This window comes from Plasmodium knowlesi (genome assembly GCF_000006355.2).
Source record: "Plasmodium knowlesi strain H genome assembly, chromosome: 13".
NCBI classification, from domain to species: domain Eukaryota; phylum Apicomplexa; class Aconoidasida; order Haemosporida; family Plasmodiidae; genus Plasmodium; species Plasmodium knowlesi.
This window is the reverse complement of record NC_011914.2, coordinates 2,034,424-2,049,341: the sequence shown is the minus strand read 5'-3', so window position 1 is coordinate 2,049,341 and position 14,918 is coordinate 2,034,424. Positions and strand designations below refer to the sequence as shown.

General features: G+C 38.1%; 4 protein-coding genes across 4 annotated transcripts; 2 read left to right on the top strand and 2 right to left on the bottom strand.

The window, feature by feature from the left end:
- Positions 1 to 498: 498 nt before the first annotated feature.
- On the bottom strand, positions 499 to 1,842 carry PKNH_1345700 (deoxyhypusine synthase, putative; the record flags this gene model as incomplete). Its single annotated transcript, XM_002260835.1, has 1 exon — positions 499 to 1,842. The coding sequence occupies one exon, from the start codon at positions 1,840 to 1,842 to the stop codon at positions 499 to 501; it is 1,344 nt and encodes a 447-aa protein (XP_002260871.1).
- A 1,085-nt stretch (positions 1,843 to 2,927) lies between these two features.
- PKNH_1345600 (AAA family ATPase, putative) lies at positions 2,928 to 6,329 on the top strand (the record flags this gene model as incomplete). The annotated part of the gene is made up of 1 exon (XM_002260834.1): positions 2,928 to 6,329. The coding sequence occupies one exon, from the start codon at positions 2,928 to 2,930 to the stop codon at positions 6,327 to 6,329; it is 3,402 nt and encodes a 1,133-aa protein (XP_002260870.1).
- Positions 6,330 to 6,903: 574 nt separating this feature from the next.
- On the bottom strand, positions 6,904 to 8,767 carry PKNH_1345500 (glycylpeptide N-tetradecanoyltransferase, putative; the record flags this gene model as incomplete). Its single annotated transcript, XM_002260833.1, has 4 exons — positions 6,904 to 7,950; positions 8,163 to 8,210; positions 8,419 to 8,541; positions 8,753 to 8,767. 4 exons carry the CDS (start codon positions 8,765 to 8,767, stop codon positions 6,904 to 6,906), a joined length of 1,233 nt encoding a protein of 410 aa, XP_002260869.1.
- A 2,569-nt stretch (positions 8,768 to 11,336) lies between these two features.
- Positions 11,337 to 13,474, top strand: PKNH_1345400 (ubiquitin-conjugating enzyme E2, putative; the record flags this gene model as incomplete). Its single annotated transcript, XM_002260832.1, has 7 exons — positions 11,337 to 11,384; positions 11,819 to 11,868; positions 12,035 to 12,104; positions 12,246 to 12,299; positions 12,442 to 12,491; positions 12,646 to 13,022; positions 13,218 to 13,474. The coding sequence occupies 7 exons, from the start codon at positions 11,337 to 11,339 to the stop codon at positions 13,472 to 13,474; spliced, it is 906 nt and encodes a 301-aa protein (XP_002260868.1).
- Positions 13,475 to 14,918: the final 1,444 nt, after the last annotated feature.

Genomic DNA, 14,918 nt, shown 5'->3' with positions numbered 1-14,918 from the left:
GGGGAAGAGGAGTGCACGCAAAAAATAGACATACCTAAGGAGAAAATTCTATTTGTCACTCCATAAACGAGTGCATGCATATTACATGCACACCGGGCCTCCATTCAAGCAACTTTTTTTTTTTTTTTTTAAATATATTTTTATATGACCACAAATTTGTGCTTTAATTAAGGAAAACTTACACTAATAAGTAGTTTAATACAAATAGTATATGCAACAAGTTTGTGTCGCCAAGCGCTAAGTTATGCTTAAAAGGGAGGGACAGCAAACGTGCGCACAAAAAAAAAAGGAAAAATGGGAAACAAAACAAAATTGCACAACGGTGTGAAGCAACCCCACTAAGCTGCACAATTCCACTAGCCCCTTTAATTTGCACCAAAAATACGGAATGCAAAGTTGCAAGTCGGTTCGATCTTTTTTTTTTTTTTTTTTTTTTTAACTTAATTTTTTATTTGCCCATTTTTCAACCTTTTCCCTTCACATAAATGTTCTGCATTATTATGTGCTTATATGAGTTCCAGCCTCCCCCTCTCGTTGCTTCCCCCGTCGATCGTGCAAGTAGAACGTATTGAGAACCATCAGGGGAAACAGAATCGTAGCATCGCCAAAAACTTTCACATGGTTGTTTGTGTGACCCGCCTTAATCTTGCCCCACGATAAAGCTTCCGTAGTATTTGCGCCACTATCACTGCCGTCGTATTCATTAGCTGTGTTTACATACACTGCAAAATCGGCTCCATTTCTCATCAAATTGGCATTACAAACGTGATGCTTGGGTAGACCCCCACCCAAAATTATAATCCCAGACTTTTTACAATTTAGCGCCAAAGAATTAATCTTCTTAATATCCTTCACAATGTCTAAAATCAGATTATTTTTTATTTTATTCCCATAATTGTGAAAAAATAAATTATCCCCCAGGGATCCATCTGTTAAGCCGGGGCAGAATACGGGGATGTCATTTTTATGGCACCAATATATGAGGGAATTTTCATCGTTTATTTCCTCCCCCAATTTCTTTATGAATTCGGAGGGGCTCAAGTAAAACAAATCAGATTCGTCTTCATCGGAGCTGTCACAAGGGAGATTTGATGATGGATGGGATGATGACGCCTTTTTTTCTTCTTGCTCTCTTCGTCTCCTCTGCTTATCCAACTTTTTTAAAAAGAGCTCTTCATTTTTTCTGTTTTGTTCGTGCAACATTTTATTCAGTATGGGCTGGAGCCAGTCCTCAAATTTGCAGTAATTATCATTCGGAACAATTAAATTTCCTATTCTGTTCCACCCTTTTTTCCTTAATTTTTTTCCGTTGAGGTTAAAATCGCCCAAGTAGGTTTTGGAAAAACATTTGATAATGTCTTCCTCCACTCCCCCAGCCGTCGTCACCACGACGTCTATGAACTTTTTCTTTGCGAGGTACACGAATATTTCACGAAGACCGCTAGATATCATGTTTGAGGTGAAGGATAACCATATTAGGCATTTTTTTTTTTTTGGCAAGGCTTCATGTTTGCTATCGCTGTCCAGACCCTGATCATCCTCCGTCCCATCACCCTCCTCTGCATATTTAAAATGAATCATTTTGTTTACCTCGTCAATACCTATGCCCAAGTTGGTGGCCTGAAATCCCATGTACTTGTACTGGTTTACAAATTCGTGCAAATTTATTTCTTTTTCAAAATTCATTCCTTCTACCACATCTGTGTTTTCGGGAATTTTGTTAGACTTGACAAACACGGATGACTTGGCGTCATCGATTCCGCTTTTCTCATCGCTGCTCTCTCCATCGTCGCTTTCATTTCTGATTTTATTGACTTCCTTAAATGCCCCTTGATTCATCATGCTGGGGGTGGCTTAAAGAGGTTACAACAAATAAGTTTGCAGTGTTCGGGGGAAACGGATCAGTTGATGGTACAAAATTGAGTACAGGCATATATATATATATACATCTACATATATACATGTATATATATATATACATCTACATATATACATGTATATATATATATACATCTACATATATACATGTATATATATATATGCGCGGCACGAATACACTGTATGATGCAGAACTGCGTCTTCCAAGTCCTTATCTTGTCAATTGCTCCTTATTCCCAGAGTGAATATCTCTGTCGGTACTTTTCTTTTTTCACCCTTAGGACAAAACTGTTCGTGATATTCTCACTCCCACGTTTTATCTAACTATGCAGAGACCCAAGAAGGAGTACTTACAAGCATTTTTGTAAATCCTTATGTACACGTTTGTTTGTGTAGCATCCAATGGGGGGTAGAAAGGCCCGCTTGATTTGTAAAATATTATTTATTCTCGAATCAATTCCGGTTGGCAGTTCTTCAGATCGGCTTAACCGTTTTTGTTCTATTTCTCGCGATTCTGACCAATCTGGTGAGCCTCTTTTCCTTTTCCTTACTTTTTGCAACAGAAACGTAATTTTCACTTATGCAAATTACGGTTTCCTCAGCTTTTTTATTTGTTCCCAAAGAGGGTAATAATTCATACGTTCAGCAAAACAGTGCGAGAAATGTAGGGGCAAAAAAAAAAAAAAAAAAAAAAAAAAAAAACTAAATCGACGTGACGATAAGGCGGAGAACACCTGTTAGATGCACAAAGGAGCTTCTCCAACACGCCCTTGGGAACGGGAATTATAACGTGCCAATTTTTTTTTTTTTTTTTTTTTTTTCAACACTTTTAAGTAATAACTTCGCCAATTTTGTGCCTATTTTTTTCCCATTGCTTGTTAGGGGGAAATCATTTTGTTCCTTCCTAAAATCGGGTAGCTTTCGCATACGATACATACAGCGGAACACATTCGACGTATGGGAGTTGTAAATTTCTCGAAAGCGAAATAATTAGGGTGAGCCCCTCAAGTTGCTCAAAAATACAGGTGAAGGCAGAGGCAGATCTGTGTATGTGCATCCTGATGGACACCTATCATGTGAACCTGAATTTTTTCACGCACGATGAAGAAGAAGAAAGGGTAAACATAGCAAGTAATTTCAACCTGCACTGTTCCCGCGAGCTCCTTAAACAGTTAAAGCTAAATGAAAATGATAACGTTGTTTTGTGCCGCACGAAGGGAGGAAGGAAGGCATATGTCTGTTGCTGCGTGAAGGGATGTTCTGAGTTGAACTTGAAAAAACAGATAAAATGGAATGACGTCTTTGCGAATACATTTTTGTTGAGCAGTTTGAAAATTGGCGTATCGAGCGAACGTGAGGAGGAGGATGGGGACGAAAAGGAACATGTCAGTGGGGTAGGCAAATCTGGGAGAAAGAAGGAAACGCAGAAAAAGCATCAAAATGTGAGCGTTGAAATAAGGAAGGCAGAGCTATACACCCCAATCAAACAAATCAAACTTGGAGTGCAGGAAATAATTAACGAATCCTATGAAAATTTGAAGGACTATTATCATGATGAACATAGTAGCTATATGTTGCAAACCTTTTGGAATAACCTGAAAAGTAAGAACATGGAGAGGTACATAAATCTGTCCTTGTTAAATACTTGCTTATTTCCAGGAAATTGCCTCAAAATTTGTGTACTGGGTGTACATACGCGTTTGACCGTCACAGACTTGGTCGTCCAAATGAAGGAGAAGCAAAACTGGGATGTGGCTCCCCTCGGTAAGGGTTTTCGTGTCCCCTATGTAAGTCAGAGTAGCAAGATTGTCGTAGAGAGGGCGAATGCACTTGGATCGGAGAGTTCAAGCAGTGATGCCAATAGTGTTCGCAACAGTGGTGACAACAGTGATGATAGCGTAAGGGGTGTCCAGAACGGGGAAAACGGAACCGAAGGAAGGCCCAAGGGAGATGCATCCCCCCGTGATAGCACCAAAAAAAAAAACAAAAACGGAAAAGAGAAAAATTACCCAAAAAATACAGAAAGCCGGAAAAAGAAGGGACTAAAAAAAATAGGGGGATACCAAAAAATTAAGGACGAAATTTATTACTACATTTTATTGCCACTGATATATAAAAATATATATGATGAATTCCACATCGATATAAACAGAGGCATCTTACTGCATGGACCTCCGGGGTGTGGGAAGACCTTCATCGCTTTGGCAATCAAGGAGGAGTTACTACAATTGAGAAAGAAATTATCACACATGAAATTAAAAAAAAAAATGAATCATCTAATTAGATCAAAAAAGGAGGGCACACCAGAGCAATGTACAAAGACACAAACGGGCTGTCTCAACGAAAGTGGGGAGTTAACTCATGACCATTTCAAGGACGACATAATCCTACCAGAAATGGAAATCCTAAGAAGTACCGACCTAATCGATAACAACAATAGTGGGTCGAAGATTAACGAACTTTTTCTAAGGTGCTACAAGAGGTACAAGGAAGAAAACAAATGTTCCATTGTGTTCATTGACGAAATTGAAGTTCTTTGTGAAAAGAGAGAAAATGCAAACATAAATTTGTATACTTCTACTTTGCTTAATAATATGGATGGAATAAAAAAGAACACACACACAATTTTGATAGGGGCAACAAACTACATTAATCAAATGGACTTAGCCTTGAGGAGAAGTGGAAGGTTTGACAAAGACATCGAGATAAATGTTCCCAACCTCAAGGACCGAATTTCCATTTTTAAGAATAAGCTAAGCAGAGTCCATCACAATATAAGTGTAAAGCAAATGAAAGAAATTGCAGACATGTGCCAGTCCTTCACATGCTCCGATATTAACGCTTTAATCAACGTTTCCATGTACATTTATTTGAGGGAGAATCGTCTTGTGTCTCGCAGGGCCCTTAGGAAGACCTTACAAGGATCGAACAACGGGGATGTGGTCGAAGAAGAGGGAAAAGAAGTGAAGAAAGGGGGGGAAGAAAAAGGACAATATGACAAGGAATCAAAGGGAATCAAGGAAACGGTGCAAGATGACGCAGTTGGAGGATTCTCTCCTGCCCCCAAACCTGAAGAACCAGAACACCTTCTCAAATACAAACACCTGCTAAAGGGGCTAAAATACGTGAAGCCCTCCGGCATGAAAGAACTCTACGTAGATATCCCCAAGACAAGAATCAAAGATATAGGGGGCTATCAATTTGTGAAAAGATGCATTAAGGAGTGCTTAATATACCCCAAAAAATACAAACATGTGTACGAAAAATATAACATACAGAGTCCCAAGGGTATATTACTATATGGGCCCCCTGGGTGTTCCAAAACTCTGTTCGCAAAAGCCATAGCTAGCGAAATAAACATGAATTTCATCAGTGTTAAGGGACCTGAAATTTTCTCTAAATATGTTGGAGAATCTGAAAAGACAATTAGAAATATATTTAAGAAGGCTCGGGAGAACAATCCCTGTGTAATCTTCTTTGATGAAATTGACTCCATCGCGGTGAACAGAAATTTGAATCAAAATTTCGTCACCAACAGGGTCTTATGTCAGCTACTAAACGAAATAGATGGAATTTATAACCGAGTCGATGTAATAATTTTGGCAGCCACAAACAGACCCGATCTTATCGATCCCGCTTTGTTAAGACCGGGACGATTTGATAGAATTATTTATGTTCCCCTCCCAAATTATAAATCCAGATTATCTATTCTTAGGAAGACTCTAAAATTTTACAAAATTAATAATATGATAAATGGACGGGGGGAAAATGACCCTCCAAGTAATTCCTGCGTGCGGGTTATCAACGAAGAAACAAGCCGCTGCGATGGAAAGTCTACCCCGTTGAAGGGAGATATTCTATCAGAGGGAAGTGCAATAGAATCGCATCGCAATACTTCCACACACACCGCTACATTGGGCATGGTGGAAAAAGTACAAATGAAGAACGAAAAACATTATGTTGATTGTAACTTGGACTCCTGTACCCCCACGAATGGCCTGCTGGAGAAGGAAGAGAAAGCGCCAAATCGGATCGATCTTCCCATATGTGAAAAAGGTGGGGAAAATTCCAAAACAATAAATGAAGAACATTTTTCAGAGGGGAAAAACAACGGCGGTCATATGAAGGAGGAACACCAAAGGGAACCCCTCCCTCATAACAATAATAATAATAATTTCACAGAGCTATGTCAATTTTTGGCTAAGAAAACAAAAAAGTATAGCGGTGCCGAAATTGTAAATATTTGCAGAGAAGCATCAATATGTGCATTACGAGAGACCCTGAAAAACTGCAGAAATGAAAAACAAATCCAGAGGGGATCCTTCACCAGAAGTTCCTTGGTTGGTCTCAGGAAAGAGCATTTTGTCAAAGTCTTAAAAAAAATTAAACCGCAAACATCCGACAAGCTTATAAATTTCTATAAAAAGTACAACGAACAAAAAAAAGGATAACTGGAAGGAAAAAAAAAAAAAAAAAAAAAAAAAAAAAAAAAAAAAAGGAAAAGAAATAAAGGAGAAGAAGAGGAATGTGATACGTTGGGAAAAGGCGAGAGAACGAAAACGATCCCTCCTCGCTTCTGCACACACCATTAGCAATCACTTTTTTTAAAAAAACATCCTATTAGATAAAAGGGAGCTATCCCGCATTAAGGTATTTCCCCCTTTTTTTTTTTTTTTTTTTTTCTTCCCATTTTCATTGTGTACTTTTATGCCTTTACTCCGTCTACAACCTTTTTAAACTTAACATGTTCTCAATTTGTTTTTGTTCCTCCGGGAGAACTTTCATATACCCAATTGTGGCTACAGAGGCTCCTCCCCCCATCCTCTTGCGCACCTAACATTTTCGCCCAAGTGGGAAAATCAGCACAAGCACCCCCTTTTAAGATAAGACGCATAAAATTATACCAGACTGAGCAAAATTTTCCAATATCCATGTGAGCACAAGGTTTTGGATACTTCACAGCGGCACAATGATGTCATGACAATTTGCCGTGGTATGTCATTGTGTAGGTCAATACTCTCCGCGTCATAGTAGCACAATACCGACATGTGCAGGCGCGAAGGATGCACACTTCCAGTTGTACAGGTAATATTTGAGTGATCCATCGCCCTCGCCGAATTTCAAGTCCTCAAAGACGGATTTATTCTGCATCACTTCGAGCGCGTTAAACACATCAAAGTTGTTCCTTTTCGCCAAGAGAATGGCATCTTGCATTAAGTTTTTGAATGTAGTTGTTGTGGTCACGTTGTAAAAGGAGTAAGCAGCATTCAAAGTGCTATATTTATCATTGCCCAAAATTTGGGAGGGTAAGGAATAAAAAGAAATCATGTCCTTAATTTTTCCAGCCTCTTCATTTACATAAGTATAAATAACATTCTCGATGGGAAGAAACCAGTGGGCAATTTCTTCTTTCGTAAAAACAGCATATAAATTAAACTGCTCCAAGTAGCTACTCAACAATTTGTGCACTCCTTCGATATCTTTCTTCTTCATTAATCTCATATTTTTTAAATTCAATGTATCATCAACTCGATAAAGTTTAATAGCCCTACTCATCGTTAATCTGGAGTTCAAGGAAGAGAAACCTATTTCAATTAATTTTTTTACATTTATTGATCTGTGATAATATCTTGCGTCACTTACTGGCTTGGGTAAATAAACTCCGGCTGTGTAAATGGCTTGCCATATGTTTTCTAAATTTATCCTCCTTGTAATTTCTTTAATTAGGACTGGAGCTAGCCTTTTTGATCTCAAGGTTTTATGGACGCATAAGAAATTTACTTCGGCCATTTTTATCGTTCTCTTATGAATGCATATATCCGTAGGAATGGCACTTATGAATCCGATAAGCTTATTCGACGCATCGTATTTTACACCAATGTGCCATGATTTCAAATAATTTGGTGATGTCAGAGCCCACAGTAAAAACTCCGCTGAGTAGTTAAACCGGAAGATGTTGTCATCGTCTTCTACGTAATTGTCTGTTAAGAGCGTATAAATTTCACTTCGGTCTTTTTCATCCTTTACATCACACACGTACCAGGAGTACCCTGGCGGAAGTTTGTACTCATCCTGCGGGGCGAAAAAAAAAAAAAAAAAAAAAAAAAAAAAAAAAAACGTATAGATAGATAAAGGGAATAAATTATAAACAGATTATTCCGTTAATCTTAGCCACAAAAAATGGGATAATTTTTCTTCAAAGAAAATATGCACCCCATTATAGGGGTCAGGAGAAAAAACCTCCATATATACAACTTTAGAAGGACACATAAAAATGCTCTTACTTTTCTGACATCCTCCACTTTATTGTCACTTATAAATGGCTCATTCACCTGAAGAGGAGGTGCCAATGTGGGGTGAAAATTTTATCCAAATAGGACGGATTGCGCAGTTGTGCAAACTATATGTATACAATTTAATGAACAAAATAATGGTGCATAAAAGGAGTATGACAACCACACAAGGCAAATACTATGTGTGCATTTTAAAAGGTATTCCATATACATGGGGTGGTGATGCACAAGGAGCTTGGCGTCCTACCGATTCGTTAAACTCGTCATTTATTTTTGGCACGGGCTGCGTGTACCAAAACTTGTAATCAATTTTTATTTTGTCCTTTGCATTTTTTATTAGCTGATAAATATCTCTTCCGGAAAATTCCTTCTACAGTTGGGGGGGGGGGGAGGGAATAAGAAATAGCAGATGAATCGTACATAAGAAATAAGAGATAAGTGAAGTATCTGTGATGCTATGCCATGTGGCATCCTACACCCCTGTATACCCCACATGTGCACGACTGCTTCACGAACGATCATATACAGTTGCGCGTCTTTCAGGAGGCAGTCATCCATGTTTACATCTGTTCCGTTCTTACATTATCATCGTTCATTGTTTAATGCTCGGCTAGCCTGATTTCTCGTGTTCCAAAAATGGTTAAACGCGACAACGTCTATGTAAGCAAATCAGAAGTTATCCACGTATGTACGTGTATATGTACCCTTGCGTGTACACAAATTGGGCATCTAGTTATTTCCCCCTAAATTATGTAATGTGAGTGCGCAACGAATGTTACTTAAGTCGAGGAAGGAAAAAACCTCAGTTAGAAGAAAGCGTAGGAATAAACAAATTAGCATGCGGTTCCAGCTCATCGAAGCAATACTTGTTTGTTTATGCTGCGTGTTTGCATTAGTAATTAATGCCTGGTCAATTGAACGAAAAAAAAAAGGGGGGGTAGTTGATCTTGGAAGGATTCGGATAATTTTGAATACCCTCGTATGACATACCATATTATGCGGATTTACATGGAGGGATGTTGCGTGTCAAAAAAAAAAAAAGATGTAGCGGAATGGAAAAGGGATTTACTTTTCATACATTCTTTAACTTTTCAAGAGTACTCCCAAGCACATTTGCCGATATAAAATATTTTTATCCGTGGCCTCCACATCATTTAGGAATTATTTCATTTTTGTATTTTTCTCTCACATCAATTTTTACGATACAATTTATTGCAACGGAATAGCGCCATCATTTTACGTGAAATTGTTTGCCTTAAAACGGGATTTACCTTTCGGAATATCGCTGAAAAGGCAGAAATGTGCCATGTACGCGTTTGTAGTACAAACTAGGGTTGATTCACCCTTCAAATCTTAACAAGGCCATACTTTTTTCTTTTCTCACTTTATCCCTCCATCAATTGTTCTACATTTTCGTGTTTTACCCAATAGTTGATGTTTGCGAAATTGCAGATGAGGGGGGGGGCTCGAGGATTAACATTTCAAATCAGACCTTAAAATAAGATAAAGTAAAAGAACATTCTTCTTAGGTTCTCTTTTTTTTTTTTTTTTTTTTTTTTCCTTTATACTGTTCAGGGAAAATAGTTGCAAAATTAAGGATGGAAGAACTTTGCGGGAGTTTAAACTTCTTACGGACATGTGCATGCATATGTGAAAGGAAAAAGAATAGATATAAGTCATAAAGCAACTTTTTTTTTTTTTTTTCCTTCTTTTTTTACTCATTCCACCCAATGTGTACACACAGACTTGTACCTTTTTTGAATCCTCCCTTTGTACACCCAGTTGTTCTTGCGCATTTTCGACACAAGTGTTCATTATGGGAGCGAATTAACTGTCACTGTGGAGGGCAAATAAGAGGCACACAGGGAAAACAGCGCTTAACTGAAAAAAACGGAGAACGAACACAACGCGGGAATGGTTACTTGTACTGCGACTAGCACGAGCCCTTTGTCGCGACACGCAGGTATGGCAAAACAGACATATTTTTCATCAGTTCTATCGTTATTCACTCCTCGTTGGCATTAAAACTATTTTCCATATGCATTAGAAACTTACACACGCAATTCGAACTAGTTAACAGACTACGCATTTGCGCCAAGCGATGCTGTGTCCCCTTCCCCCCTAACTTAACACGCATATATACGTATGTACATATATACTTATGTACATATATACTTATGTACATATTTGCATACATGCGTAAACCATTTTGTAATAACAAGTGTGTTGTTCCAAATGGCACGGTGTTTTATATACTTTCCTTTTTCCCCTGCTTGCTCAGTTGTAGGGGAATTTTTTCCTCTCCTTTAGCATTCTTACACTGAGTTTTTCCTTTCTCTTCGCGCATATTCGTTAAATATCTGTTTGGCGGTCTCCTTAACACTTTCATTTTGAAACTCATGTCCAGGGGCATATATCCCGTCGCCTTGCCACTTGTACAAATGTATGAATGAATGTATATAACCTTTTGCACGTTATTTTTTATTTCTTTCCAACTGGCCATTTTTTTCCATTTTAATTTCTCAACAAAATCTTAAAAAAGAAAAATGTAAACTAGCAATTTTCCAGATTGGCAAATTAGCAAACAAATAGCGTATGGGAAACACCGAAATGATGAAACTAAAAGGAAGCGAAGTGCAGTTGATTTTTTCAAGCTCATTGCAAAGTTACGGAACTGCGTATCCCATTTTTTCTGCTTGCAGTTATATGTAAATATATGGAATGATTACCCTTCGAGGCTCCCCTTGTTCCATTCTCCGTGCCCCCTCTTGTTGCTCCTTCCATTTTTTTTTTTTTCTTTTTTAATACCTTTTTAAGGAATACCACACGTGGCGATGCCTCTTGCGTGTTTTTATCCCTTCTGCTTAGCGATTAAAAAGGAGCAAACAATAGCGCATAGCAGAATAGCCGTGCAAGCAACAAAGGAGTAGCAAGGGCAATAAGCGCACTGTCAGAGTAACATAACAGGCGTTGCAGCAGTAGCCCTACGCAAAGAATATACATCTTGGCTTGTTTTGCCAAAGGAACAAGATGAAATACAGGAAATTGTTCACATTACGAGGAAAACGCAAAATAACGTGAAAATAATTAATAATAAGAGTTTTTTTTTTTTTTAAAAAATACGATTTATTATACCCCACTCCACAACTGTAGCAAAATTAAAAAATGATAACATTGAAAGAGGCCATATCTAATGTTTTCACAAATATAAATGTAATACAGGAAAAAAAAAAAAAAAAAAAAAAAAAAATTATAAGAGAAAAAAAAAAGAACTTTAGCAGTTATGAATTTTACGTAATATTGACTTTACACACTTCTACAAAAATGTGTTGGTATGTTTGTCCAACATGTTCGTAAATCTGTAGATTTTTTCTTTTACACTATTCTTTTCATATTTCGGGAAAAGTTAAAAGGTTTTTTTTTTTTTTTTTACAAATTTGTTTATCTCCCTCCATTGTACTTAGCCCACTTGCTCATATTCCATGCCGTCCATACGTTGCATAAGAGGAGAAAACTGCTTCGATTGCTTTTCCCCCAGAAGTGTTACATGATTATACATGTTGTGTATGCCCTTCATGTGGGTGTCTCCCCCAATTATTTCATTTCATTTTTGTATTTTTTTCTATTTTCTTAATTTTGATGTACAGAATGACCAAAAGAGGGAAATACTCAACGTATTGATTCACATACTTCAAAAGTAAAAGAAATGTGCACTTGAGCAGATGTGTGCAGATTACCAAATGTGAAACATTCCCCCAATCTGTTAGACACGTTCGCAGGGAACAACGTTTGTTTTTATCCCCGTGCGTGTAGCTTATCCGTGGACACACACCCCTCATTCACGTTTGCCCCTTTCCCTACAGAATTATTGAAAATCCCTCCAGGGCAAAGTTTAGATCCTTAAAAAAGGACAACAAAACGTTTATTAATAAGGTACCTTAGGGAAATAGTGCATTGACGAAGTTCCTATTTCTTTGACATTGCAAGCATATATGTACATATGTGATTATATACTTAGCATCCCTGCTTACATTTTTATGCGTCTTTTTAACCCCCTTCCCGACTATATAACAGTTGTTACATTTCAATGGATCGGATACTGTCCTGAGGTGCCTTGGCTTCGAGGAGGTAAAGGCGCCCGCAATATGAGAAGGCCTAGTGATCAACCGATCAACCGATCAACTGATACATGTAAAACTACCTCTACCGTGGGGCGAAAACACCCAAACGGACCACTATCTTTTACTTTTTCATTTTTTTCGCTTTAAAGGATGAGGAAAAATGGTTCTTTCCCGTGGCGAATGACCACACGCTGACAAGGTATGAAAAGTTAAGAACTGATCCTCCTATTTTGTTGCAGCGCCTTTATCCACTGTCATGCTTGGGTGTGTCCATTCTTTTGGCACGTATCCAAAAGGAGTGATAATCAAACGTAATAACACTAAACATGTGCCACCATCACCCTTCCCCGAAGGAACCTCAGCGAAATCCAAGGCTACGTGAGGGACAACGCATATGTGTCACACAAGTCGGAATCTGCGTTTCAGCAGAGGGAGTCAAGCCACGTGAAGGAATTTCGCAATACCCTAAACGGTCACACTCTCTCTTCCAATCGAAACAACAGTGAAGAAAGGATAAAAAATAATCCCCATGAGCTCAAGTTAGGAAGTCTCTCAAAGAGAAGACTTGAAAAGGAAAGATTGGAACTGCTAAATGAAAATGAAAACACAATTAAATTAATACAAGAATATTCCGATAAATGGATCATACAAATTAAGGGTGCAGAAAATACCTTGTACTCAAATGAAACCTTTAAAATGCAATTTAAGTTTACCGAGAAGTATCCAATAGGTGCGCAAATGGAGAAAGAGCTCGTTACAGAGGGGGTTAACACATCTGGCGTTATAACACCTTTGTGTGCATATGGACAGTATTTTACCAGTTTTTGTCTACCCCCCTCTAACATACACGCAGACACATATCGTTACATATCATATGTGAACAATACCACGTGTTAACCACGAAACCATTTTTCCCTCCTCGCAGAAAGCCCAGAAGTGATATTCATAGGAGAACCGCCAATCCATCCACACATTTACAGCAATGGGCATATTTGCTTGTCAATTTTATATGACCACTGGTCTCCGGTCTTGTCAGTTAATTCCATATGCCTCTCCATCATTTCGATGCTTTCAAGCTGCACGAAAAAGAGGAAGCCAATCGATGACATGCTCTACTGTTCTGCTGGGACCAAAGTTTCTCCAAAAAACATGAGGTGGATGTTTCACGACGATAAGGTGTAGTAGCTACTTTGCTTTATCTGTATTTGAGATGGAAAAAAAAAAGGAAAAAGAAAAAAAACTGGAATTCTTCTTATCCCGTTAAATCAATTTTTCTTTTTTTTTCTTTTTTTTTTTTTGTTACACAACGAGAAATCTGTTTGTGTTTTATCGCGCAATTTTTTTTTTTTTTTAAATTATCCATATGAAAAAGTACTCATTTGGTCTACTAGCAAAATGGTAATGTACGAAAATGAGGAGAAAAATCGAAGGGGGTAACTGTCCAGTGAGAAGAGAACTGGTTTATACATGAAGCGGGGTGTTGCGGCTTCCTGCTTTGCAACACTTCTTCTGGCCGTAGTTTTTTTTCCTTTTTTTTTTTTTTTTTTGCTCATTTTTTTCTACGTTGCATGGATATTAAATAAACTGTGATGTTGCATTCCTGTGCGAGTTGTACGTAGCTCATTTATTAAACATTAAAGGAAATTTCATCTACATTTGCTTTAATGTCTCCGAAATTTTTTTTTTTTTTTTTTTTTTTTTTACACATTTTTAATGTACCAATTTGCGTTATGCCCCTTTATGTTTTCTCCACCATGGCAGTTGCACTTGCACTTGCACTTGTTGTGTGGATGCCTTTGTTGGAACCGCCAATTCCGCGGCCGCTATTTATCACCCCCTTTTTTTTTTAATTAATACGACTTAGCCTCACCTTTTTTGTTGGGCTCAAACCGGTCTCCCACCAACCCCCGCTCTCACCTAGGCGTGTGTGTATCATGTGTACATATGTACATGTGTGCATACACGCTTGAATGCACACTTTACAAATACGTACGAACATATGCCTTCCGTAGTGAGAACCCTCCCTTTCTCCCTCTTCCCAATGGGCCAGTGCATAGGCATACTGAACTTACATGACTCAGAAGGAGACCCCACGTGAAGCAAAATATAACACAGTTGGCAAATGTTGCGGGTGGACCAGGGTGTCCACGTCGAGGGTACCCATATTGGTTAAAGCATCGCCACACTTCATCCTTTCCACCCCAGTCGGTTCATTACAGTCCGTTAACTCCTGTTTTATTTTTCCTCTCCAACGGTGTAATAACTTAAATTTACGCCCAATTTTTACGTTTTTTAAAAAAGCGAATAAGAGATTGGAAGGGAGAAGTTTTTTTTTTTTTTTTTTTCAAAAAAATTTAGGGAGCTTCTACACGTTCTGTGTCATACATTTATGTGATAACATGCAGGGATGACTTCACGGATTCCATTTACTCATGATGAAAGGCATAGGGAGGCAAAAGGAAATTTACAAGGGAAACAAAAAATAGATACCACCTTTTCCCCTTTTTTTAAAATCATCCCTTGTCACATAAGTAAGAGTAAAAAAAGTCAATTTGATAAAGAAACAAACACAACGTATTAATAAGTGAAACGGAAGGGTATTAAATGGGATGCAATGCGGTGGATA